This window comes from Mauremys reevesii, linkage group 6, assembly GCF_016161935.1.
Source record: "Mauremys reevesii isolate NIE-2019 linkage group 6, ASM1616193v1, whole genome shotgun sequence".
In the NCBI taxonomy this organism is placed as follows: Eukaryota; Metazoa; Chordata; order Testudines; family Geoemydidae; genus Mauremys; species Mauremys reevesii.
The window spans coordinates 77,263,465-77,287,418 of record NC_052628.1 but is presented as its reverse complement, the minus strand read 5'-3'; the positions used below and the strand labels follow the sequence as shown (position 1 = coordinate 77,287,418).

The window sequence follows — 23,954 nt, the reverse complement described above, 5'->3', positions numbered from 1 at the left end:
TCAGGGTTCTAGAGCCCAGAAATCTACACAGCAATGAAACAGCCCCACAGCCAGAGGCCTGTGAGCCCGAGCTGGCGGGCATGGGCCAGTTGCGGGTTTTTCTTTGTTATATAGACATACCCACAGAGCTCTTGCTCTATCCCTGTTTGCTCCACCTTTCTGGCTGGAGCTCTGGCCCTGGCTTCATTCTGTTAGCCACACCCTGCAGCTTCCTGCTGCTATTTATGAGGAATTCCCTGATCCAACCCAGGTGTGCCTCTTTAGTAACAAGAGTTGGCTAGCCTCAGCCTTCCAGCCCTTAAGGGGCAAGCCACCCTATTACAGGGCCTCCAAGCACTATTAAAATACAAATATATTATAAATATAATTAAATGTGCAAATAACGTTAGAATAGAAAAAGTTAGCGGGGCATTACAGATGGACCTAGTCCAAAAAACCACTAAATTAGGTATTCCTTGAGGTGACAAGGTTAGGCTCAAATTAGATAAGATCCGTGTAGCTCTCCTTCCATTGCATGGGGGGGAAAGGGAGAGGGGAAGGAGAACAGAAACCAGAACAGATGTCAAAAGCTATATCTGAAGAAGCATGGTAACAATATGACTGGAAGCCCAAATGGTAGATCTACTCAAGGCAAGCATTGTCTCTATGCATCTGGTGGAATGGACCCTAACTCCTAGTGGATAAGGTTGACTTTGAGATTACAAGCATCAGTGCTACATCTTCTGATCTACTCAGATAATTCAGCCTTATGGGTCTCACTACCTCATTTTGGTCCTTCAAATAAAATAAATAAATTTCAAATCAACCTAAAATTTCTATGTTGCATATTTATGTAAAGTAGAACTTCGTGGCCTGTCTCACATCTGAAGCAGGAAGATGCCTCTGTCTCACTGGATGAAAAACGTGTTCTGATGGTGGTGGAGGTCAGCTGGGCAATTGTGCATAAAGACACACAAAACATGAATAACAACTTTGTCCTTATGAAATACTATATAAGGAGGTCTGTAAGCCTCAGCTGTCATCTCAGTCATCCAGCAAGACGAGACAATGGCCACTACACAAAATGCTATAAGGGTTCCAACTTCAAAGGGGAATACCCTTCATTAGCTCAAAGGGAGGATTACAGACAGTTTATGACATTAGATTTGCTTTCCATGCAGGAATAATCTATTGACAGGAGGGTTTATCCTAACAAGGGCTCTGAAAAAATCATCGGGAAAAGGTGTACTATAGCAGATCTTTGAATATATCTCAATCGTGCTCAAGGCTCAGACTGACATTCTAAGGAGCTGATGGTAAGAACCTCATCAAAACTCCACTAAGGATTTTACTTGGAGAATAATTGGTAGGGTTAACAGATCTCTCTCTACACCAGTAGTAGAATTTCTTCCAGGCTCTCTAATAGGAAACAGAGTTTGAGAAACTTTTGGATTTTAAAATGGTCCCAGTGAGTTTGTCTCTAACCCCTTTATGTTGAAGATTTAACCTCTGATGTTCTACACAATCATGGACAGATGTAGTGATCTGGGTGAAAGACTAGCAGAAGGAACCATTTGTACACACTCCTTAAACCAGGGACTTCTTGGTCCTTTAAGGACCATGAGAATGTTGTTTAGAAAACTTTGCCAAACTAAACTTTATATATTTTCTCAACTCTAAAAATGTGTGGTGCAATTAACCAGAAAAATAACTGGTTTGAAATAAATTTCTAACACCAATATAAAGATATTTACATTTTGATGTTTAGTAACAATAATAAGATGGAATACCACATCACATCCCCTTCATGGGTACCAGTGTGCTTTACAAACATTTATGAATTAAGTTTCATGAAACCCCTGCAAACTATTTTTATCTGCAATTTACATATGGGGAAACTGAGACACAGATATGTTAAAATGACATGCCTAAAGTGCCACATAATTCTACGGGAGATATAAGGATAGAATCTAGATTGCCTAAATCCCAGCCTTGTGCTTTTAATCACAGGACCATCATTTCCTTCATAAGAAAAGACAGAAAAAGATAACTTCTGCACTGTCATATGGCTTTTTTTCCAGCTTACCTAACCTGGGTGATGTGATTGTATTTACGTTAATTTTCTCGTTGCAGGGTTGAAGATGGCAGGGTCTGTATGCTGCGGGCTTTTCTGAGGAAAAACATTCATTGCCATGCCTTCCTGTGATCTTGTGCATGCATTGGATTACTCGGGACTGCATTCCTTTGCCACAGGTAATGGAACACTACAACAGATGGAAGAAAGGCATGTGTCAGAATACAGTTTTTTCCTGTAAAAACTTGGAGTGAAATCCTGACCCACCTGAAGTCAATGGAAGTTTTGACCTCAGCAGGGCTAGGATTTCAGGCAGATTCATAGTTTCATAAATTAAAATTGATTTAAAACAAACAAACTAGAAAATATGGTCGCATTTAATACTCATGGCAGCAATTCCCAACCTATGGATTATAGCTCTTCCCCTACCCCAAAAAATCTATAAAACCTTGCCAGGGTTGGGCATTGGTTTCATCTACCTGTTACGATCAGGAACACACACATCTTGAAGCACCAGTGGTGAAAAAGCAAAGCAAAGGAAGCCTCTGAGCTCCAAGGCCTGCTCTCTCATCCCTATTTCTGAATTTTCCCTCCGGAGACAACAAAAAGAGAATGGGTGGAGCAACAGAATATGCTCACAGAAACTGGAGAAGAGGAGGAGTGGACGATGAAGAGTCTGCCATATTCCCAACCCCACTGCTAAATTGCTCCCCTCACTGAGCAGAGTGGATGCTGATTCTTTTTAAGTCTGTCTTCTGGTTTCTCTTCATGTTTTCTTCAAGGACTCATCAGCCTGAAATGCTTTTTCTCAGCTCCTGCAAGGATTAAGACACCCCAACAGATTATTTTCTTCCCTCCCACACCTAAGGGAAAGTGTGAAGAGGAACAGAGAAAACGGGGGAGAAACAGAGAGAGGAGAGAAGGTTTTGTGGGAAGATGCTGAGGAAAAAGGGAGAGATTCAGAAGGGAAGGAGAGACCTAGAACAGCAGTAACAAGAAAATAAGAATGAAAAATGGAAATCAAACCCCAGTAAAATACACAGAAAAAGGGAAGATAAACAGAATGAGTTGGGTCAGGGAGAAAGAATAGGCAAACAAGAGGAGAGATGTAGCAAGCATATGTACAGCACAAACTCACAATCAGAGGAGACTCCAACCCAAAAAGAGAGGAAATCAAGGACTTAAGAGCTCCATCCACACTAAATGCAGCATGCCTTTTCATGTGTATAATCCTGCAATAGGTCATGAGGAAGTTCTCACATCTACTGAGACAAATCTCCATGGATATAATATGGAATCTATAGTAGTGGTGCCAACAGAACATGACCATGGCTGTAGATAAGCAACTTATGTACTCTTCAAGTGGCACCTGTACTGTAGGAAGTCATTCCTTTGTGCCAAGATATATAACAGTAAAGCAAACATCACTGGTGCTCTGCATAAAGGTAATTTCATGTTAGCAACTGACACTATACTGTAAAATTGTACACTCACTTGTAAATTTGTTATAGTTATAGACTTTAAGATCAGAAAGAACCATCTAGTCTGACCTCCTGTATATCACAGGCCACCAACCAATTAAGCGACAAAGCTTTGGATCCTAATCAAGACTAGGCAATGGTTGCAAGTAGGACAAACACAACCACAGCAAAGAGAGCCTGAACAGTTGTTCTCTCTGGGATGCCCACCAGAATCATGTAATACATTGGGTGTGATTAAAAGCAAGAATAGATGACTCCTAGAACAGATACGCAGCAGACAGACATTCTTCTGCACAGTTGAGTGTGATTATTATGGTCCCAAACCTGAACACATCCTTTAACAAAATACTGTCCAGATCAAGTAAGAATCATGTGATACAGCACATACTTTTCATGCTGATGGATTGTGGAAATGTTAATTTGCTACCCCATAGATGTCCCTGATTGATCATGCTCAACTGAGTTAGCCTGACATTATATTAGCGTGGACCACTTTCTACATTTGAGAAGAAATAGATGTGCCAGCTGGTGGCGGAGTGGGTGGAGCTTTGCCAAAACACTTATCTTAAATTCCATAGGAAGTGTGGAGAAAATGTTTCAGGCTTTAGAATCAAGATTAGGCTCCATGGCAGCTAAACAGTGATATACGTGTAATCTTATCAAAATGACCTGATGCACGCAAGTACATTACACCACAGAATCAAACTTGCACAAAGAACTGACAGTGCAGTCAGAACCCAATCAGCCGTGCCATCTTACTGTTGCCAAGGTGAATGGTGTCAGAAAAAAATAGTACAGTAACAGTAGCAGTAGCTTTCTTTTTCCATAAAAATGATTGTGAAATAAAATCCTGGAATGCAAACTAGGGCAGTGCCTCACAGATGGACATGAAATCTAATCTGAACTTGTGAAATACACCATTACTCCTTTGCTGACTTTATGTTCACAGAATCTCATGAGACCCATGTACATTAATTATCTAGTCACGTATGTGCCATTGTTTTAAGTGTAATTTCATAGCAAAATAATGATACAGCGTTACCATTTGTTCCCTCTCTGCTAGATCTAGATCCTGAAGAATATTTCATCCATTTTTTGCAGTTATATATTTTATTAAATGTTTTGCAACAGAAAATCACTTGATATGTTTCTCTTGTGAATGGATGCCAGGGGCTCTGATACTTTGTGTTCAACATGGCCTGTACAATACATGGCCTGTACAACATTTTTATTTAAACCTTAATTTCTTGAACAAGTTACTATATGTTTCAGATCCCTTATTTAACATGCCCTAGGATCTATCAATGCCAGTCTTTGGAGCAGAAATCCAAACTTGGTGGCTTGAGCTCAACTGTACTGATAATGCACCTGACACTGCCATGCACTTCGTGCAGTTATGTACGGACAACAGTACTATTCTGATCTGGTACACTAAGCACAGGTGTAAATTACTTAACAAGATGCAAGGCAGTGGAAAAATCAGACACAACAAATCTAGATATGACAAATACACAATTTATTGAGACATCATTCAAGTTAGCAACATAGCACAGTTCTCTATTTCTGCAGGCCTGTTTGCTATGGTAAAGAAGCTACAATAGTAGATATGTGAAAAATGAGGGAAATGTGTGGGTTTTGTGTTTTGTTTTATAAATAGCATTTGCAGCTATGTGATATTAACTTGCTTGTCTGAGTAGAGTTAAATCAAAGGAGGCTGTAAGGGGCAAGCCCACAGGAAACAACAAAAAATGGCAAAGATAAGATAATATTGAAAGTGCCAAGGGTCCTTAGGGGGAACAACAGGGAAGCTATTAACTAGGGAAATGTACCCCTATGTGGCTTCAACTGGGCTAGAAAAAATTATTCTCCCAAGTCCAAACCTAGGATCACAGAGGATAGTAAAAACTGAAAAATGCTGATCTAGGGAAGAGACAGGGTTGAGTGGGCTGTCAGCAGTGGGTGGAGGTGAGTCTCTAACAGAGAATAACATAGAGAACATGCTGCAGCAGTGCAGGCTGTTTCCCACCCAAGAGCTGACAGTAACTGTATGAATGGGACTTACCAAAGCTTGGAAGAAGAGATTAAGGGGAGATATGAATATAGACCTTTATTTTGTTTACTATTTGCTTTCCCTGCTATGTACCTGTGGATGAATAAATAATTCTTTGTTTTGAAGGAGCTATTTTTGAGTTACTTAATCAGCCACTGTCACAGGCTGCTAGAAGAAAAGGTCTTACAGGTGCTGTCACCATTGGGCCTGTCCTGAAAACACAGTTAGGAAGTAGGAGGCTGCCACCCAGAGATCCAATTCCAGAGCGGTTGAACCTCAGGTTTCCACTAGGGCTGTCAATTAATTGCAGGTAATTCACACAATTAACTCAAAAATGTTAATCGCAATTAAAAAAATTAATCGTGATTAATTGCAGTTTTAATCGCACTGTTAAGCAATAGAGTATGAAATGAAATTTATTAAATATTTTGGATGTTTTTCTACATTTTTAAATATAATGATTTCAATTACAACACAGAATACAAAGTGTACTGTGCTCACTTTATATTATTTTATTACAAATATTTGTACTGTAAAAATGATAAACAAAAGAAATAGTATTTTTCAGTTCACCTCATACAATACCAATGCAATCTCTTTATCGTGAAAGTTTAATTTACAAATATAGATTTTTTTTTTAACATAACTGCACTCAAAAACAAAACAATATAAAACTTTAGAGCCTACAAGTCCACTCAGGCCTACTTCTGGTTCAGCCAATCACTAAGACAAACACATTTGTTTACATTTATGGGAGATAATGCTGCCGGATTCTTATTTACAATGTCACAGGAGTTCACACTTTTGTAGCCTGCATTGCAAGGTATTTATGTGCCAGATATGCTAAATATTCATATCCCCCTTCATGCTTCGGCCACCATGTAGAGGACATGCTTCCATGCTGACGCACATTAAAAAAAATGTGTTCATTAAATTTGTAACGGAACTCTTTGGGGGAGAATTGTATGTCTCCTGTTCTGTTTTACTCACATTCTGCCATATATTTCAAGTTATAGCAGTCTCAGATGGTGACCCAACACGTTTGTTTTAAGAATGCTTTCACTGCAGATTTGACAAAATGCAAAGAAGATACCAATGTAAGATTTCTAAAGATAGCTACAGCACTCAACCCAAGATTTGAGAATCTGAAGTGCCTTCCAAAGTCTAAGAGGGACTAGGTGTGGTGCATGCTTTCAGAAGTCTTAAAAGAGAAACACTCCAATGTGGAAACTACAGAACCTGAACCACCAAAAAAGAAAATCAACCTTATGCTTGTGGCATCTGACTAAGATGATGAAAATGAACACGTGTCAGTTCACGCTACTTTGGATTGTTATCTAGCAGAACCTGTCACCAATATGGATGCATGTCCTCTGGAATGGTGGTTGAAGCATGAAGGGACATATGAATCTTTAGGGCATTTGGCACGTAAATATCTTGTGACAATGGCTATAATGGTGCCATGTGAACGCCTGTTCTCACTTTCAGGTGACATTGTAAACAAGAAGTGGGCCACATTATCCCCTGCAAATGTAAACAAACTAGTTTGTCTGAGCGATTGGCTGAACAAGAAGTAGGACTGAATGAACTTGTAGGCTCTAAAGTTTTACGTTGTTTTGGTTTTGAGTGCAGTTATGTAACAAAAAAAATCTACATTTGTAAGTTGCACTTTCACAATAAAGAGATTGCACTAAAGTATTTGTATGAGGTGAATAGAAAAATACTATTTCTTTTATTTATCATTTTGAATGCAGGGTTTTTTTTCATAATTTTACATTTGTAAATTCAATTTTCAAAATAAAGAGACTGCACTACCGTACTTGCAATGGGGAAATTGAAAAATATTATTTCTTTAATTTTTGCAGTGCAAATATTTGTAATAAAAATAAACTGAGCACTATACACTTTGTATTCTGTGTTATAACTGAAATCAATATATTTGAAAATGTAAAAAACATCAAAAAATATTTAACTAAACGGTATTCTATTATTGTTTAACAGCGCAATTAAGGGAAGGAGTTCTGACCCTTAACTTTCACTTTCCATTATGACAGTGGTACCTCTGTGTTTTATCTGCAGTTGTTGCAGCCTTGAGGTATTCCTGCCATACCCAGGAATGCCTGAGTCAGATGAGAAAGAAGAGGACTCAGTATGCCATGTTTAGCAAGATCCTGTAAGCCAGTGTGACATGAGATCTTGAACAGAGGGCCTGGAGTTAGTACTGCAAACCGTACGAAGAAAGAAAGCAGACAGGAGAAAGGCCCAGGAGTTGGAGAGAGAGACGCAAGGATAGGTGGGAAGCAGTAGATCTTGACTTTAGTAAGGGTTTTGTTACTATCTTGCTTGACCTTCTCATATACAAGCTAGGGAAATGCAACCTAGATGGAGCTACTATAAGGTGGGTGCAAAACTGGTTGGAAAACTGTTCCCAGAAAGTAGTTATCAGTGGTTCACAGTCATGATGGAAGGGCATAATGAGTGGGGTCAGTTCTGGGTCCGCTTCTGTTCAACATTTTTATCAATGATTGAGATAATGGCATAGAGAGTATGCTTATAAAGTTTGCAGTAAATACCAAGATGGGAGGAGTTGTGAGTGCTTTGGAAGATAGGATTAAAATTATTTAATTAAATAAGATCCCACTTATGACTATCAATATCTTCCATGCTAATTTGTTAGGCAATTAATTTAATCGGAAAATCTATGCAGTCAAAATCGCTAATGAAATAATTAAACGAATTATACGTAAAACGGCCCTACTCCCACCAATTCCTTAGTAAAGTTTGGAGGTTCAGCAGGTGTCCTCTGTAAATCCTAATTTAATTTCAACCTACTCTTCATTACTATGTACTGGGGAATGCTCTCTCACAGATTTTTTTTTCTGCCAAAAAAGAATGTCACACTTGCACACACTGTAGTTCATTTTTGTGGTGTTCTAGTTATTTCTTACTTCTGACTGTTCAGGTGACCTACATTTTGAGGCCATGTAGCTGATTAGCAAAAATTCCCATAGGACAACTGTGTTTGTAGGGTTAGACTAAATGCTCTAATATGCAGCCAGAGTTTTTTTATGTGGCTGTTAATCTGGCAGTTTTGGACACAGTCCTAAAGGTACTGTAAAACCATTCAAGCTGCAAGTCATGTAAAACATTCCTGTTAAAGCTTCTACAAAAAAAAATCCTGGATAAATATAGTGAAAAGCTATTTTTAAAGTTTTTTTGCATGAAAACTACATTCATATTCTATATGAATACTTGCCTACCTTTGAACTTCTTTTAAACATAATTTCAGGGACTGAAATCTAGCCGTTAAATATAACAATCCTTACACTTGGCATGCACCAGGATTACCCGAGACTCCTTCTTTCTGTTTCCTGCCAAAGATATATATTTTGGAGAGAATACATATTACCATGGCCAACAGCTGAGAAAGGTGCTGTAATGCCTTAGTTGTTTCCAGCTGGCTTCAGTAAGAAGTAGGAATTCCTAAATTAAGGGAAAAATTGTAACTGGCGGTCAGTAACGGTCAAAATGTGTGTCTCAGCCAAAATAATAGGCAATCATTACAGGATCTGATACAATCTAAATTAAGAAGCGCCAATCTGTGACAATGTTAACAGAATTGACTTGGACAATTTGTCTTCAAGAATAAATAGATTGCTCAAAAAGGCGTTTTACAAGTCAACATTCAAAGTGGAGAGAGATGTTCTTATAAGGAAACTCAAATGATGAGTTCTACTGGAAATTACCAGCACAGCATTCCTAATCATTTATGTATAGGTTTTTCAGTTCCAGCATTCAAGCAGTTTCGACCTTTTAATAAAGTGAGAGTGAAACAAGCATACTGAAGAATCAAAAATTGATAACAGTGCATAAGGTTTAAAGGTTTGCAATATTTTTTGTTCACTTTGCATTTTTAATGTAGTTTGATTTTGAGGGCTGGTATTTTGAGGGCTGGTACAGTGTACTTGTTTGTATAAATGGTTTTGTTTAAATGAGGTTAAAAATATCCACAAAAGTTGTTCATCAAGCTAGTCAGCTTTTGCTATAGCTGTTTATGTCCCAAACTATATTTACTTTATTTGTACCAATATTTGTGTATCAGTTAAACACAAGAAAGGGGGAATGATGAATCCAAATAAATGATGCAGTCTGAGTTCCTTTATGCCTCAATTGCAGGAAGATCTTTGCCACACTCAACTGTAACACATCCATCACCTCAGTATCAAGATGCCAAATACCTGCATTAAGTTTAGCTGTGAAAATCCTGTTTTGGCCCCTTCCTATTTTTAACCACATTAACTTGGATTTTTAATTGTTTCCCTTCCCTTTTCTTTTTCACTGTATTTCCTGTTTTTCATTAGTACAAGACGACTGCTGCAGAGAAGTGTCTTCTGTATTGTAGCCAGACTTTGGGCTCCAACTTATCTTGGTAAGTCATACTATAGATGCAGCCTATCACGGAATAACCCTCAGCCCCTGCTTTTGAGAGTTTGAACCTAGGCTCCATCAGTGTTAGCATTCCCATAGAGAAAAGCTGTCTTAGTTGTTTGTGGATAAAAAGTTGGCCTTTAAAACAGACAAGCACTATTCCACTATGGGATTTAAATATTACGACCATTACTTGGAACTGTCTTCGATACCAAGTGGAGACCCAGTGGAGAGTATGATATGTTTTTCTTGTTCAAGAGCCATGCTGCTGTATTCTGCATGAGCTGGAGCTTCATTGTGTAATGTAACTTTATTCAGTCTGAAACAGAGTGAATTACAGTAATCAGCTAGGAGGTGAAAAACATATAGATCTCAGTAGCTAGGATCCAATGTGAGAGGTACTCTCGTGGCAAGATGAAAGTGAAAGCCATGCTTTGCATTATTGTTATATGAGTATCTAGAAATGAGTTTAATAGGATCCTGAGGCTTTGCACTTTCTTGATAATCAGAGGATGTAAGAGCTCAGAGCAGGAGTAAGGTCAATTGCTAGTTCATTAATGTGTTTCCCTCTTTGCACCCAAATCATCTTCATATTCCTTAGAATATCAGAGTTGGAAGGGGCCTCAGGAGGTCATGTAGTCCAACTCCCTGCTCAAATCAGGACCAATCCCCAGACAGATTTTTGCCCTGGATCCCTAAATGGAACCCTCAAGGATTGAGCTCACAACCCTGGGTTTAGCAGGCCAATGCTCAAACCACTGAGCTATCCCCTCCCCCTAGGAGAGGGGTTCCTAGTTCCCTGGGTCTCCTAAAATGAGCCAGGTTAGCAAAACAGGAGAATGCCCCCTCAGTAGACTGCTCCTAACCACCATTCTCACCCAAGCCTTTCTTCCTGCAGACCACCTGAGATCTATATGAAAGAAGGAAGGTGGAACAGGGAAACATTCCCTCATTCCCATGGATCTCCTGAGGTATGCAAGGGAGATACCCCCAACGAGTCTCTAGAGGCATAATAAGACTATTGAGCTCATCCTCTTTGACAGAAAAGTCAAATCAAAGCAGTCAGGAGTCTGCTGTAAGTTATGCCATCTGGCTATTGTTTCCAAAGGGACCACATGTCAGATAGGGATAGCTGATGCACAGTGTATTTGAGCCACCCCCAAACTCCTGAACTGCACTCTGCACCATGGAGTGCAGAGAGGAAAATGTAAGAGCTGGCTATACTACACATGGGGATTCTCCCATGGATAGCTTCTACTCCCTTAGCATTGTCTAAGCAGGACTAAAAGGAGGAGGACAGGGCAGAGAATTTGTCCCACATTATAGATTGTGGCGTCTTATCTTTTGGACATACTATGTTTAGCCCTCAAACTGAAAAGTTTGGACATAGCAGCCCTAGGAGGACCTGATGGAACAGAGCTCCTCTCCAGTGGACCATAGGACCTTTAAAAAAGGGAGAATTCCCCCACAAAAATAGATATGGTTACAGGCATATTACCTTTCAAGAATATTAAAAGGAAAAACCCAAACAAACATTAGAATCTCAGGAAGTTTAGAGAAAGTGTTGCACTTCAGTAAGATACCACAAAGTCCCACCTAAATAACCGTTGCAATCTTAACTCCACTCCATAGAGCAAACTGTAAAAAAGCAAGAAAAGGAATCAGAATTCCTTCATACTAAATGGTCTTCAGGAAGTGCATGTAAAATGGCGGTACTGCTACAGGAATTGTAATAAACTTTATTTCCGAATGCACTACATTGCAGATTCACTTTACATCTAAACCAGGATGTTGGGACTGGCAAGCCCTGAAATAACTTGGTTTACATGGGCCTTGGTTTTGGTGGACTGGTCATGTCCTAGAGAATTAGGGAGGTTCTGGATGCAAGCCTCCAGGGGTCGCAGGAAGGCTGTCTGTATTGGCTACTTCCTGTCCTTTTCCATCTTTGCAGCTGCAGTACAGATTACCCATCAGGAGTGATCTTGTATGATTTGCTAGTTGAATGTGTTAAATAAAGCTGCAGCTACTTTGCTAAAAATTGCAGAAACATCTACCTCTATCCTCATTGGCTTCATGTTACCTGTTAAGTCCAGATGTTGCCAGACAGCACTGAATAAACCCTACAACAGCTAGGCTCCTCCTTTCCTGTAGCAAAGGAAATTGATAGGACTCAAAGACACCCCACCATTTTTACTTAAAATTAATCAATTAAATGTAGTAGGGGCACAAAATTAGTCAATTAAGTTTCACTCACTCACTCAAAAATCTTAAGGGTGGACCTCACTTGGGGAGAACTCACAGAAAAATAAAGTGCACGGGTCAGTGAGACATAGGAAAGAAGGGGGCCAATTGTGTGTGTGATGGGGGCTGATTTTTGTATCTTTGTATCTTTGGGCTCAGCAGAGTTTCTTTATAAAAATCCCACAAATGGACATATCAGGGTACATAAAGCCCTGAAGTTAAGATATACCTTGTGTAAGGGCTTGTCTACATGATGCAGTCAAGCGCATTAGAGAGGCGTCATCTGTAATGTGCTCTAATATACTGCCTTCTAACAGCCTCGGGAGACCTTGCTGGCCTGAACTAAAAGGTACCTATCTCACATTCACATTAATGCAAAGTAGGTGCCATTTAGTTCATGCCAGCACAGTCTACGCCTCTGTAATGTGCTTTACAGCATTGTGCAAACAAGCCCTAAAAACGTATTCCAGTCAGGGAAATGAGGAATTACAGCTGAACAGGCACTTTTGGAAGATGGTATTGGTGATCTATTACAGTTTCACTTCTCAAGCTCTTCTATCACCTTTTTATTTGACATCTCTATCTCTGACTAAGCCTCAGCTTCAATATCTGTAAGCAATAACCTTATGATAAGTATTTCCCTATTATCCTGTCTGGTGAAGATCAATGCAAAAGAATGATTTAGCTTGACTTAACTTCTTTGATTTGCACCCTGATGCTCTTGTGGATGCAAGTGTTCATCTGCAGGCTGTTATTACTGATATACTTAAAATATTCTTTGAAATATTTCTCTTATTATACTTGTCTATTTGCTTTTAGAATTTCCCCCAAGCCTTCTTGTAACAGGATGGCTTGCCCCTTAAGATCTGGAGGGCCTGGTACTCCCAACCCTGATTACTATCTGATTAGCTGTTTTCCCTAGAAAGGGCAGCAGGGAGCTTCAGGAAAAGGTGTGCTCAGGAAACTGCAATGAGTGAGAATGACTCTTGCAGTGAAGACACTGACACCAGGGGCTTTTGGGGCCAGAGCCCAGGGAGCAGAAGGCCTCAGAGAGACTTTGATTGAGTTTGGGCCTGGAAGTCAAAGTCAGAAGACTGAGCGCCAGCTAGGAAAAGCAGGGAGGACTGTCTGAGAGAACAGTCTGAGACAGAAAAAGAACTCTGGTGATGAGACAACACTAGAGCTAAGTATGAACTTTTGTGTGGTGATAGTCTTGTATTTTAGGACCCTGAGGATTGTTAAGAACTGTTCCTGTTAATAAACCAGCCTCAGGTAGGGGTAGAGGGTGTTAACCCAGAAAACCTGTGTGCAGTTCTCAAGGAGCCCTGACGTGGGAGAGAATCAGAGGCAGAGTGCCACAGAGTGACCTCTGGCCATGATGGGGTGCTTGGCAAGCGACTGACCCTGCTACACTTCCTAAACTACATTTCATCAAAATTATTTTCTATTATATTATAGTTTGGACTGGACTTCTTTAAAAAAATATTTTTGATCTAAACACAGACTTGTACCTGCTGTTTAACCACACTTTCCCCCTCTCTTTCACTTTGTATTTTGCTTTGTTTGGTAACTATAATGAGGTATTCTTTAACAGCCTCCATGCTGGTTCTAATTTCCTATCTTTTCCCTTTAGGCTATTTCTAATTCCCTTCTTTTTTAAAAAAAGGCAATTTCTTGAACTTTAATATCACAGTGCTATTTAATTGTATGATTTCCCCCCCTGCAAAGATGTCAAAATTAATTATACTGTAGCCTCTGGCCACTCAGTGGCTCACCCACACTTCCTGAAACAACTTCTGTGTGTTACACAGTACAAGAGTAGCCTTTCTTCTTGTAGGTCTAGAACAAGCTAGTCCAAGAACTAACCTTTTAAAGTATCTTGCATCTCCAGTAGTTTTCTTGATATGACCTTCACAGCTTGTATATACGTAGTTGAAGTAACCCCCTTTTTAAAAAAAACTATTTTAGTATTTTTTTCTTTTTTTGACATCCCAATTCTCTCAAAATTGAGACTTTGCAATCATTTATATAATTCAAGCATATTTTAAAAAAGCCAATGTAATACTATTATTAAAAATAATTATACTTTCTACATTTTCATGAACATTGTATTTGTTCTTTGTATGTTTCTTAGTGCTTAGTATGTGATGGCACTATGTATACATTCAAACTATGGATGATGCTTTCTACCAGAAGTTCCACAATCACACACCTTTATTTTATTCTTCAACTAGAAACTTCACAACTTTTGCCATTACAAGAAAACTAAGTCTACCATCAATAGAAGGGTCAGAACAGGACCTTTAGTTTGAAGTACTAGGACATTATATTTAAAGGGAAATTATGTGCTGTAAGGTACTAAAATAAACATTATGTAGATATTTAATGTTTGAAGAGAAGACAAGATGTCATACTAACGTACAAATGTGGTCACAGTTTGGTATCTACACGTATCTGCAGTGGATCATGAGGAGATTAGCTATGAGGAAGTTAAAACTCATCCCATAAATTAAAGCTACTCGGGGCTACATTTCTTGATGCTTGTTTGAGGCTTGATTTTTGGAACAGGAGAATGTGTGTAAATTTCTTGGTGTTCTTTTCTTTTGTTTTTTTAAAGAATACTGTGAAGGGATCTACAACCCCTCCACCTCCACAAAACACAGGCAGGCAGGGGTTGAGAATCCTGTCTTTTTCCTATAAACAGCAAAACCAGCTTCCCCCACTCCCACCCTAGCTTAGCTGTGAGAAAGGTCATTTACGGAGAGACACATCTCAGCTGCTGCAGCAAACAAGCCCAAGTATAAAGAGGGAGGAAGAGGAAGAAAGAGGGCAGAAGAACTTGTGATTTCAAGAGAGCAATACGTCCCTGCCAGACAATCTAGCACCAGGTTGTCTGAGCTGCTTAGATTCCAGGAGTGTAAGAGAAGAAGACAGGGACAGAAACTCTTAGGACCAAGAGCTTTCTTTTGTCCTTATTTATGTTATGTTTATCATTCTGTTTTCATTTAAGCCACCTCTGCCTGGGTCAAGGAGTGACCCAGGCTGTTCAAACTAGGACTTTGCCCAAGGCGGTATTCCTGGCTGCTGACATGTGGTACTAGAAATGGGATTTTTAGTCCCTGAAAGGGCAGAAATAAACAAACAAAAATCCCCATAGAAGTGAATCAGCTCCTACAGTGGCTAGTCCATTTGTAATCACAGCAACAGTAGTGACTACAGCAGCTGTTCAAGCAGATGACAATGCACTAACGGTTACTATAATATACAATTGTTAAAAAGCCACTTAAATCCCACAATGTCAGGAGACAAACCTCCTGGGATTCAGGGAATGCCCTTGGCCCTGACGCTTCTCAAGATGATGGCAGATGACGACACAGACTCCTTCCATGTAACCTTTGAGAAAGTAGCAACAGCATCACAATGGCCCCTAGAGAAATATGCCATCAGGCTAGCTGTCTTGTTGACGAGGGAAGGTCAGGCAGCATACCAAGGTCTTGATGGAATGGCTGCCCAAGACTAAACTGATTATGGGATTGATTAGGCATAACCTACTGTCAGCACTTCCAGAATGAGAGTACAATCCCAAGGCCAGGCCTCAAATGGTGGCCCAGAAGCTGAAGGGCTTCTGCTGGTGCTGATTAAAGCTGGAAACTGGACAAGACCCCAGGCTGTGGAGCTGATCATCCTCAAGCAGTTCATACAGACCCTCCTACTGGAAGGTTGAGATTGGGTCTGCAGACACCAACTGGAAACAGCTGAAGGAAGCTACCTGCCCCATGGAGGACTCCTTGACTGCTCAAGCTCCTGAGAGGCCAATGGAGAGGAACCATAGACCACTATGAACAGCAAGGAGGAGAAATGTGCATCCAAGGAGAGAAGGGAATTACATTAGATGAGTCCCAAGAAGGCTTTAGCACATGCCTGGGCACCAGGAAAAGCCTACAGTCTGTGACCCTCCTAAGGCCCTCCCAGATAACAGATGAATACCCCCAACATGCAACAGGACCTTTGCTAGCCACGTGCCCAGGCACAGGGACTCCCTACATCTTCACAGGAAGAGATCAACCAAAGTAGCGGGCTGCAACAGGATGCAGTTGTATGTTTCTCCTGTGTCCAAATGGGGCATATATATATGGAATGCCCATACAAGGAATGTGCTTTTGGCATGCATCTGGCAGAAAATATGGCCTGGAGAAGAGGCCCAGGAAAACTTATGGTACAGTAAAAGTCAATGACAAGGAAACTCTGACCCTTGTAGACTCTGGTGGTATCCAGACATTCATCTGAAAAGTAGTGGAAGCAGAGTGGCTACCTACAATAGGAGAAATTTGCATACAATGCATCCACAAATATTTTAGACACTATCCAAGCACCACAGTGAAACTGAATGTTGTGGCATACAAGAGCCTCTGAAAATGTGTGTGTCCCTCAACACCTACCCTTTCTGGTAATAATATTGGCTATGCTTTCCTGAGCTGCTGCTGAAGCTTCTTGCAGGTCCTACCCTGAGGATGCTAGCCTGTGGGATAACATGGGGAACCTTTTTTCTAGATATTTTTCTACTGATTCTGGAACAAGAAATCTTGGCAGGAGAGGTGTATAGAAAGAAAGGAACAACAACAAGTGAATGAAGCCACTGCAGCCATAGGTGTAGCAGAGCACTCAGACCCAGGAATTAGCCAAATCAGAGAAGAGGACTATGGGAAACATTCTCCACAAGATTGGTGGGAGATCCCCCTGCCATAGTTCAACCCTGAGATGCTGACTGTCTTCGTAGACTTTTGACTGGAATAAGTACTTGACCTTGGACCGAGTACTTGAGCTGATGGCTGTGATTAATGACAAGGAAGTAGAACCCCAGAGGTCATGATAATATCCACATTTTGCCCTCAAGACAGACCTTTTATACTAGGTAGTTCAAGACCAGCAGATGAAGGAGGTTCAAACACAATTCCTAGTGCCTAGACTATATCGCTGCAAACTCCTTCACTTGGCATATGCCATACCCTGTAAAGGTCATTGAGGGAAAGACAAAACTAGGTCCAGAATTTTGGCACTTTTTTGTGGCCTGGTATCCACAAAGAGACCAAAGATTTCTGTGCCTCCTGCCCTGAATGCCAACTAATGGCTTCCAAAGGTATCCCCGAGGCTTCACTAGACATGCCTCAGCACTGCTGTTGCTAATGAGGATGAGAGCTTGAGGTTTCAGCTCGCCATCAGACTGCCAGAGGAGCCAGCATTAGGCTGTCTCTGAGCTAGTTAAAGCCTCCCAGATTACAAGGGAAGAAGATGGGGACAAAAGCCCTGAGGACAAAGGGCTTTCTTTTGGTCTCATTTATATTATATTTATAGACTGCCTTTTTGTTGACTTAATTTAAGCTACCACTGTCTGGGTCAAGGACTGACCCAGGCTGTTCAACCTCGGACTTTGCCCAAGGCAGTATCCTTGGCCACTAAAAAATACCCTCTTTTGCTTCACATACTCGTATCTGACAAAGTTTTGAGGAACAGAGTTTAATTAATGAATACAATGGTTATATAAATTACAAAACTGAATCATGTAACATACTGTATTTTAACCAAATGAAATACACCTAATTCTGAGATATACTTTGTGTGACAAAAAAAATAGGCTGTAGCTGTTGACAACATTTTACTGGGTAATTTCTATTGGAAGGAAACATTTGACTCACTGGGATCATTAGCTAGATCTCTGAGTCTAATACAGTATTAAAACAACAACTATCATGTTCCAAAAATATGACCAATAAATAACTAGCAGGATATCTGTGCAGAATATAGAAGGACAATTATATTTCAAACTATAGTCAATACAAAACAAAGTCCATCTGACGTTTCCATCTCTAACATATTCACCTTAAGATAAATCATATTGTAATAAATATCTTTAAATTCACATCCACTAATGAAGGGTTTTCTGCTGCTTCTGCTTTACTGCAATCAAAAGTCTGTGTTGATTATACAGGCATTTCTACTTAGATCAGTAACACAGAGTCCAATCACGCCTGTCAATGTCAATTTTAAACAGTGACAAACTTTAGTAGAGAAAATGGAAGCCAGACTACACAGTTTAAAGTTTCAAGCTATAGTTAGAACTCAGGATGTGGCTTTAGCAGACTGGAGGGGACAGTGTAGGAAATTTGTAAAACTGCCCTGTGATTCAAAATTTATCTCTCTCTCTTTCTATATATATATACATATATATAATGATAATAAGCTCATATATACTACTATTGAAACAAAGATGCATTTTTAAAGATCTCCTATACAACATTTTTATAATTTCTCAATTATTTTTCAGTATCCACTCTTATTCTCCTTTTGCTAGAGGTGAGTTAAAAATACATAGTACCTTCATGTATTCTCAAAACCCCTATTCCTTGCGGGATCTTATCATGCACTCACATGGCTTCCGCTGTCATCTTTATGCTGATGACTCCAAAGTTTACATTTTCACTCCTGCCCTGTTTACTTAGGCTTGGTCTACACTAGGAGTTTATGTCGAATTTAGCAGCGTTAATTTGATTTAACCGTGCAACCGTCCACACCAGGAAGCTAATTAGTTCGACCTAGAGGGCTCTTTAGTTCGAATTCGGTACTCCACCCCGACGAGGGGAGTAGCGCTAAATTCGACATGGCTATGGAGAGTTAGCCTATGTGTGGACGGAAATCGACCTTAGTAGCTCCGGGAGCTATCCCACAGTGCACCACTGTGTTGACGCTCTGGACAGCAGTCCGAGCTCAGATGTTCTGATCAGCCATACAGGAAAAGCCCCGGAAAAATTTGAATTCCTTTTCCTGTCTGGCCATTTTGAATCTCAGTTCCTGGTTGGACATCGGGGCGAGCTCAGCAGCACCGGCAGCGATGCAGAGCTCTCCAGCAGAGGAGTCCATGCAATCTCAGAGTAGAAAGAGGACCCCAGCATGGACTGACCGGGAAGTCTTGGATCTGATTGCTGTGTGGGGCGATGAGTCTGTGCTTTCGGAGCTGCGCTCCAAAAAACGGAATGCAAAGACCTACGAGAAGGTCTCCAAAGCCATGACACTCAGAGGATACAGCCGGGATGCAACGCAGTGCCGCGTGAAAATCAAGGACCTGAGACAAGGCTACCAAAAAATCAAAGCGGCAAACGGACACTCCGGAGCCCAGCCCCAGACATGCTGCTTCTACGAGGCACTGCATGCCATTCTCGGTGGGTCTGCCACCACTGCCCCACCAGTGACCGTGGACTCTGAGGATGGGATACTGTCGACGGACAGTTTCTCGGCGATGTTCGCGGATGGGGAAGATGAGGAAGGGTTTGTGGAGGACGAGGCAGGCGACAACGCTTACAATACTGCTTTCCCCGACAGCCAGGATCTCTTCATCAGCCTCACAGAGATCCCCTACCAACCCTCCCCGGCCGTTAACCCGGACTCTGAATCGGGGGAAGGATCAGTTGGTAAGTGCTATAAACATGTAAACATTTATTTTTTTAAAAACAGGAATAAAAACTATATGAAAAGAAGGTCAATACATATAGGGATCGAACAGAAATCCTCTTGGGACAGTTCCACAAAGCTCTCGTAGAGGTACTCGAAAAGCCTCCGCAGGAGGTTCCTGGGGAGAGGTGCCTTATTGGGTGCTCCGTGGAAGCACACTCTTCCACGCCAGGCCATCCTGAGGTACAGTGGGAGCATTGCCTCGACCAGCATGGCAGCATAGGGCCCTGGTCTGTGCAGGGATTCACGCAGCATGCGCTCTCTGTCTCTCCTAGTGACCCGCCTCAGGGTGATCTCGCTCGGCGACTGCTGCATCTAATTAGGGGAATTACTGTAATGTTACTATTGTGAATGCTTGACTTTTCCTTTGCATAACAATGACCGTCGTTTAACAGCCACGTGGTGGAGGCTGCAGAGGGAAAACATACAGGGATCTTTCCCGGGGACAGCCGCGAGGGGCTGGAACAGGGTCAGACTTTATGCTTTCCAGATTGCCTGCAGCAGGAGGGCACTGCTATCCATTAACTGTTAAGCAGCCTAAAGTTTTCGGCTTACCAGGCCTGGCTGCTACACGGATTCTGCTGTCCTGCCCCGCTTGTCCGATCTCCAGTGCAATACCCCAGGCAATGAAAGCGAATGCCGAAAATTCGAACTTGTCCTGAGAGCACATGAGATAGGTGCCCTGTATGGTCTTGTTCACAGAAACTGAGTAGACTGTGTTCAGTGTTCGCAAACATGTATCTTTGCAAGGAAATCCCTTCCTTTTTCCCATCACACAGCTGCGGCTCTTTCCCGAACTGCCCCGGCATCCCCCTCACAGAGGCTGGCGCACATTAGGCGGCGAAAGAAAAAGACTCGGGACGAGATGTTCGCTGAACTGATGGCCTGCTCCAGAGCCGAGGCGGCCCAGCAGAGCCAGTGGAGGGAGACCCTCTCTCAGCAGCAGCGCTCACACAGCGAACGGGAGGACAGGTGGCGGCAGGAAGACCAGCAGGCGACTCAAACGCTGCTTGGACTAATGAGGGAGCAAACGGACATGCTCCGGCGCCTTGTGGATGTTCTGCAGGACCGCAGGCAGGAGCAGAGAGCCCCCCTGAACTGTATCTGCAACCGCCCTCCCCCGCCACAAAGTCCTGTCCCCCCCTCACCCAAAATCACAAGAAGGAGGGGCACTAGGGGCCGTGAAAACTGTCACTCCACCCCAGCAGAGCGCTCATGTACCAAACAGCTCTCATTCCCTAAAGTATGAGAATTGCTTCCCTTCCTGGCTCACCCAATCCAAAATCCCAGTTTCATCCCCCAACTGTGTAGTTGAGTATTAAAAATAGTTTGCTGTTCATTCCTGTTTCCATCATGTTTCTTTGCAGAAGACTTTGTGTGAAGGGGAGATAGGGGTTTGTTAATTGCATAGGACAGCCACCATTACCAGGGTACAGACATGGGGGCAGGATCAACAGCAGGTCACACACAGAGTGCAGTCACTAGGCACCCGGGTCACTCTGGGAGGTGTCTGCTGCCCCAGGTCAGTCTGGGAGGTTTATGCTGCCCCAGGGTCCGAGCGCCTGGCATCCACAAATGGCAAGGCAGGCTGCCCTTACCATGCCTTTCCACCCTAGCCATGAACCTCTCCGATGCCCTGAGCCCCAGCCAGAGCCATCATCCCCCTACACCTACTCACCCTTCCCACACACCCCTCACCCCTTCCTGCAAACCCACCCCTTCCTGCACACCCTCCTGTAACCGTCCTCCCCCCAGAGACCGCTGTAGGAGCAAGAGCCTGTCAGTCCTCGAGTGTAGAAGCAGTCTGTACATCACTGCACACCGTACCCACCACAGTCTGCGTCCCTGTTTGAACCCTTTAACGTGAATTCGTTAGTAAAGAAAACTTTGTTAATTAAAAATGTTCCAATAACTTTATTTTTAAATGTCTGTTGGAAGGGGGGAAACCTGGTGAACGGGGTATGTAACCGCTGAAAAAAGTGAATAGTAACTGAAACAGGGGCAGGTTCAGCTTCTTTGTAAAGAGACTGGACAGTCATAGGTTACCCTGCTCTCTGAGGAACCTAGCTTTCAAAGCCTCCCGGATGCACAGCGCTTCCCGCTGGGCTCTTCTAATCGCACGGGTGTCTGGCTGAGCGTAATCAGCAGCCAGGCGATTTGCCTCAACCTCCCATCCCGCCATAAAGGTCTCCCCCTTGCTCTCACAGAGATTGTGGAGCACACAGCAAGCTGCAATAACAATGGGGATATTGGTTTCGCTGAGATCCGAGCGAGTCAGTAAGCTCCTCCATCTCCCCTTGAGACATCCGAAAGCACACTCCACCACCATTCTGCACTTGCTCAGCCGGTAGTTGAAGAGCTCCTTGTCACTGTCCAGGGCGCCTGTATAGGGCTTCATGAACCAGGGCATTAGCGGGTAGGCTGGGTCCCCAAGGATCACTGTAGGCATCTCCACATCCCCAACACTTATTTTGTGGTCCGGGAAGAAGCTACCTTTCTGCAGGCGTCTAAACAGACAAGAGTTCCTGAAAACACGCGCGTCATGAACCTTGCCCGGCCACCCGACGTAGATGTTGGTAAAACGTCCCCTATGGTCCACCAGTGCTTGCAGCACCATTGAAAAGTAGCCCTTTTGGTTAATATACTGGCTGGTCTGGTGGGCCGGTCCCAGGATAGGGATGTGAGTGCCATCTATAGCCCCACCGCAGTTTGGGAATCCCATCGTGGCGAAGCCATCTATGACGACCTGGACGTTTCCCAGGGTCACTACCTTTGAGAGCAGTAGGTCAACGATTGCGTGGGCTACTTGCATCACAGCAACCCCCACGGTAGATTTGCCCACGCCAAAGTGGTTCGCTACTGACCAGTAGCTGTCTGGTGTTGCAAGTTTCCAGAGGGCTATGGCCACTCGCTTCTGCACACTCAGGGCTGCTCGCATCCGGGTGTCCTGGCGCTTCAGGGTAGGGGCCAGCAAGTCACACAGTTCAAGGAAAGTGCCCTTACGCATCCTGAAGTTTCGCAGCCACTGTGATTCATCCCAGACCTGCAGCACTATGCGGTCCCACCAGTCCGTGCTTGTATCCCGGGCCCAGAATCGCCGTCCCATAGCATGAACGTGACCCATTTCCACCATGATCTCCGCGGCGCGGGATCCCGTGCTTTGTGAGAGGTCTGTGCCACTCTCACACTTCATGTCCTCACCGCGCTGCCGGAGCCTCCTCGCCCGATTTCTCAGCAGCTGACTGTGGAAGAGGTGGACGATAAGGTGCGAGGAGTTGACAACGGCCATAAGTGCAGCGATGATCGCAGCGGGCTCCATGCTCGCAGAGCTGTGGCATCCGCGCTGTCACTGACCAGAAAAGTGCGGTAACAGATTTCCCGCTGGCGCTTTCAGGGACGGAGGGCGGGAGTGACGGTTGAATGACGACAGTTACCCAAAACCACCCTCGACACATTTTTCCCCCAGCAGGCATTGGGGGCTCTACCCAGCATTCCAATGGGAAGCGGGGACTGCGGGAACTGTGGGATAGCTGCCCAGAATGCACCGCTTCCAATGTCGACGCTTGCCCCATTAGTGTACTCACAAAGTCGAATTAGTGTCCTTAGTGTGGATACACAAATTCGACTTCATAAGGTCGAATCCACAAATTCGACCTAAGTTAAATCGAACTACTCTTGTAGTGTAGACATACCCTTAGATACTATTCTGTATTTCAGCCTGTCTCCTTTACACAGCCGAAGTGAACTCAAACTCTATTGCAAAGATCATTCTTTTTGCCTGTTCTATGTTCTTCAAATTTCTCCACTTGCTATCTCTTTTCCATTAAATCAAGTTCAAGCATCTTTTCTAACCTTTCAAGATACGCCTCTTTGTACTTATCTGCTCTCCTTTCCTTTTGCATTGACCTGCCTCTTCTTTTCCACGACAATGCTTGCTTTGACCACTCACTTGCCCACTTCTCCCGTGGCTGTCTTTGCACCTTTTTTGATGCTGCTCCCACACACATGGAATGCCCTTCCCAAACTGATCTATAGACAGTATAACCTGTCCTCCTTCAAATCCCTCTTTGATGCCCACTTTCATGAAGCCTAAAAGAAAGAACGGAAAAGTACAGCTGACTCTGACTCTAAGGGTTTTTTCACTATTTAAAAAAAAATGTATACAAAGGCAGAGGTGAAAGTAAGCCGGTAGAGTCTG

At 42.6% G+C, this 23,954-nt stretch overlaps 1 protein-coding gene across 8 annotated transcripts in view; it reads right to left on the bottom strand.

Annotated features, from left to right (window-relative positions):
- The window catches only part of ADAMTS19 (ADAM metallopeptidase with thrombospondin type 1 motif 19), a 381,231-nt gene that overhangs the window by 2,549 nt on the left and 354,728 nt on the right, over positions 1–23,954 (bottom strand). For 7 of the 8 annotated variants that reach the window (XM_039544208.1, XM_039544213.1, XM_039544211.1 and 4 more), the window contains one exon: positions 2,066–2,243. In XM_039544208.1, coding sequence (XP_039400142.1) covers positions 2,066–2,243 — 178 coding nt within the window. Of the gene's footprint in view, positions 1–2,065; positions 2,244–23,954 lie in introns of those variants that run through there. The other variant, XR_005600317.1, reaches the window with a different exon arrangement.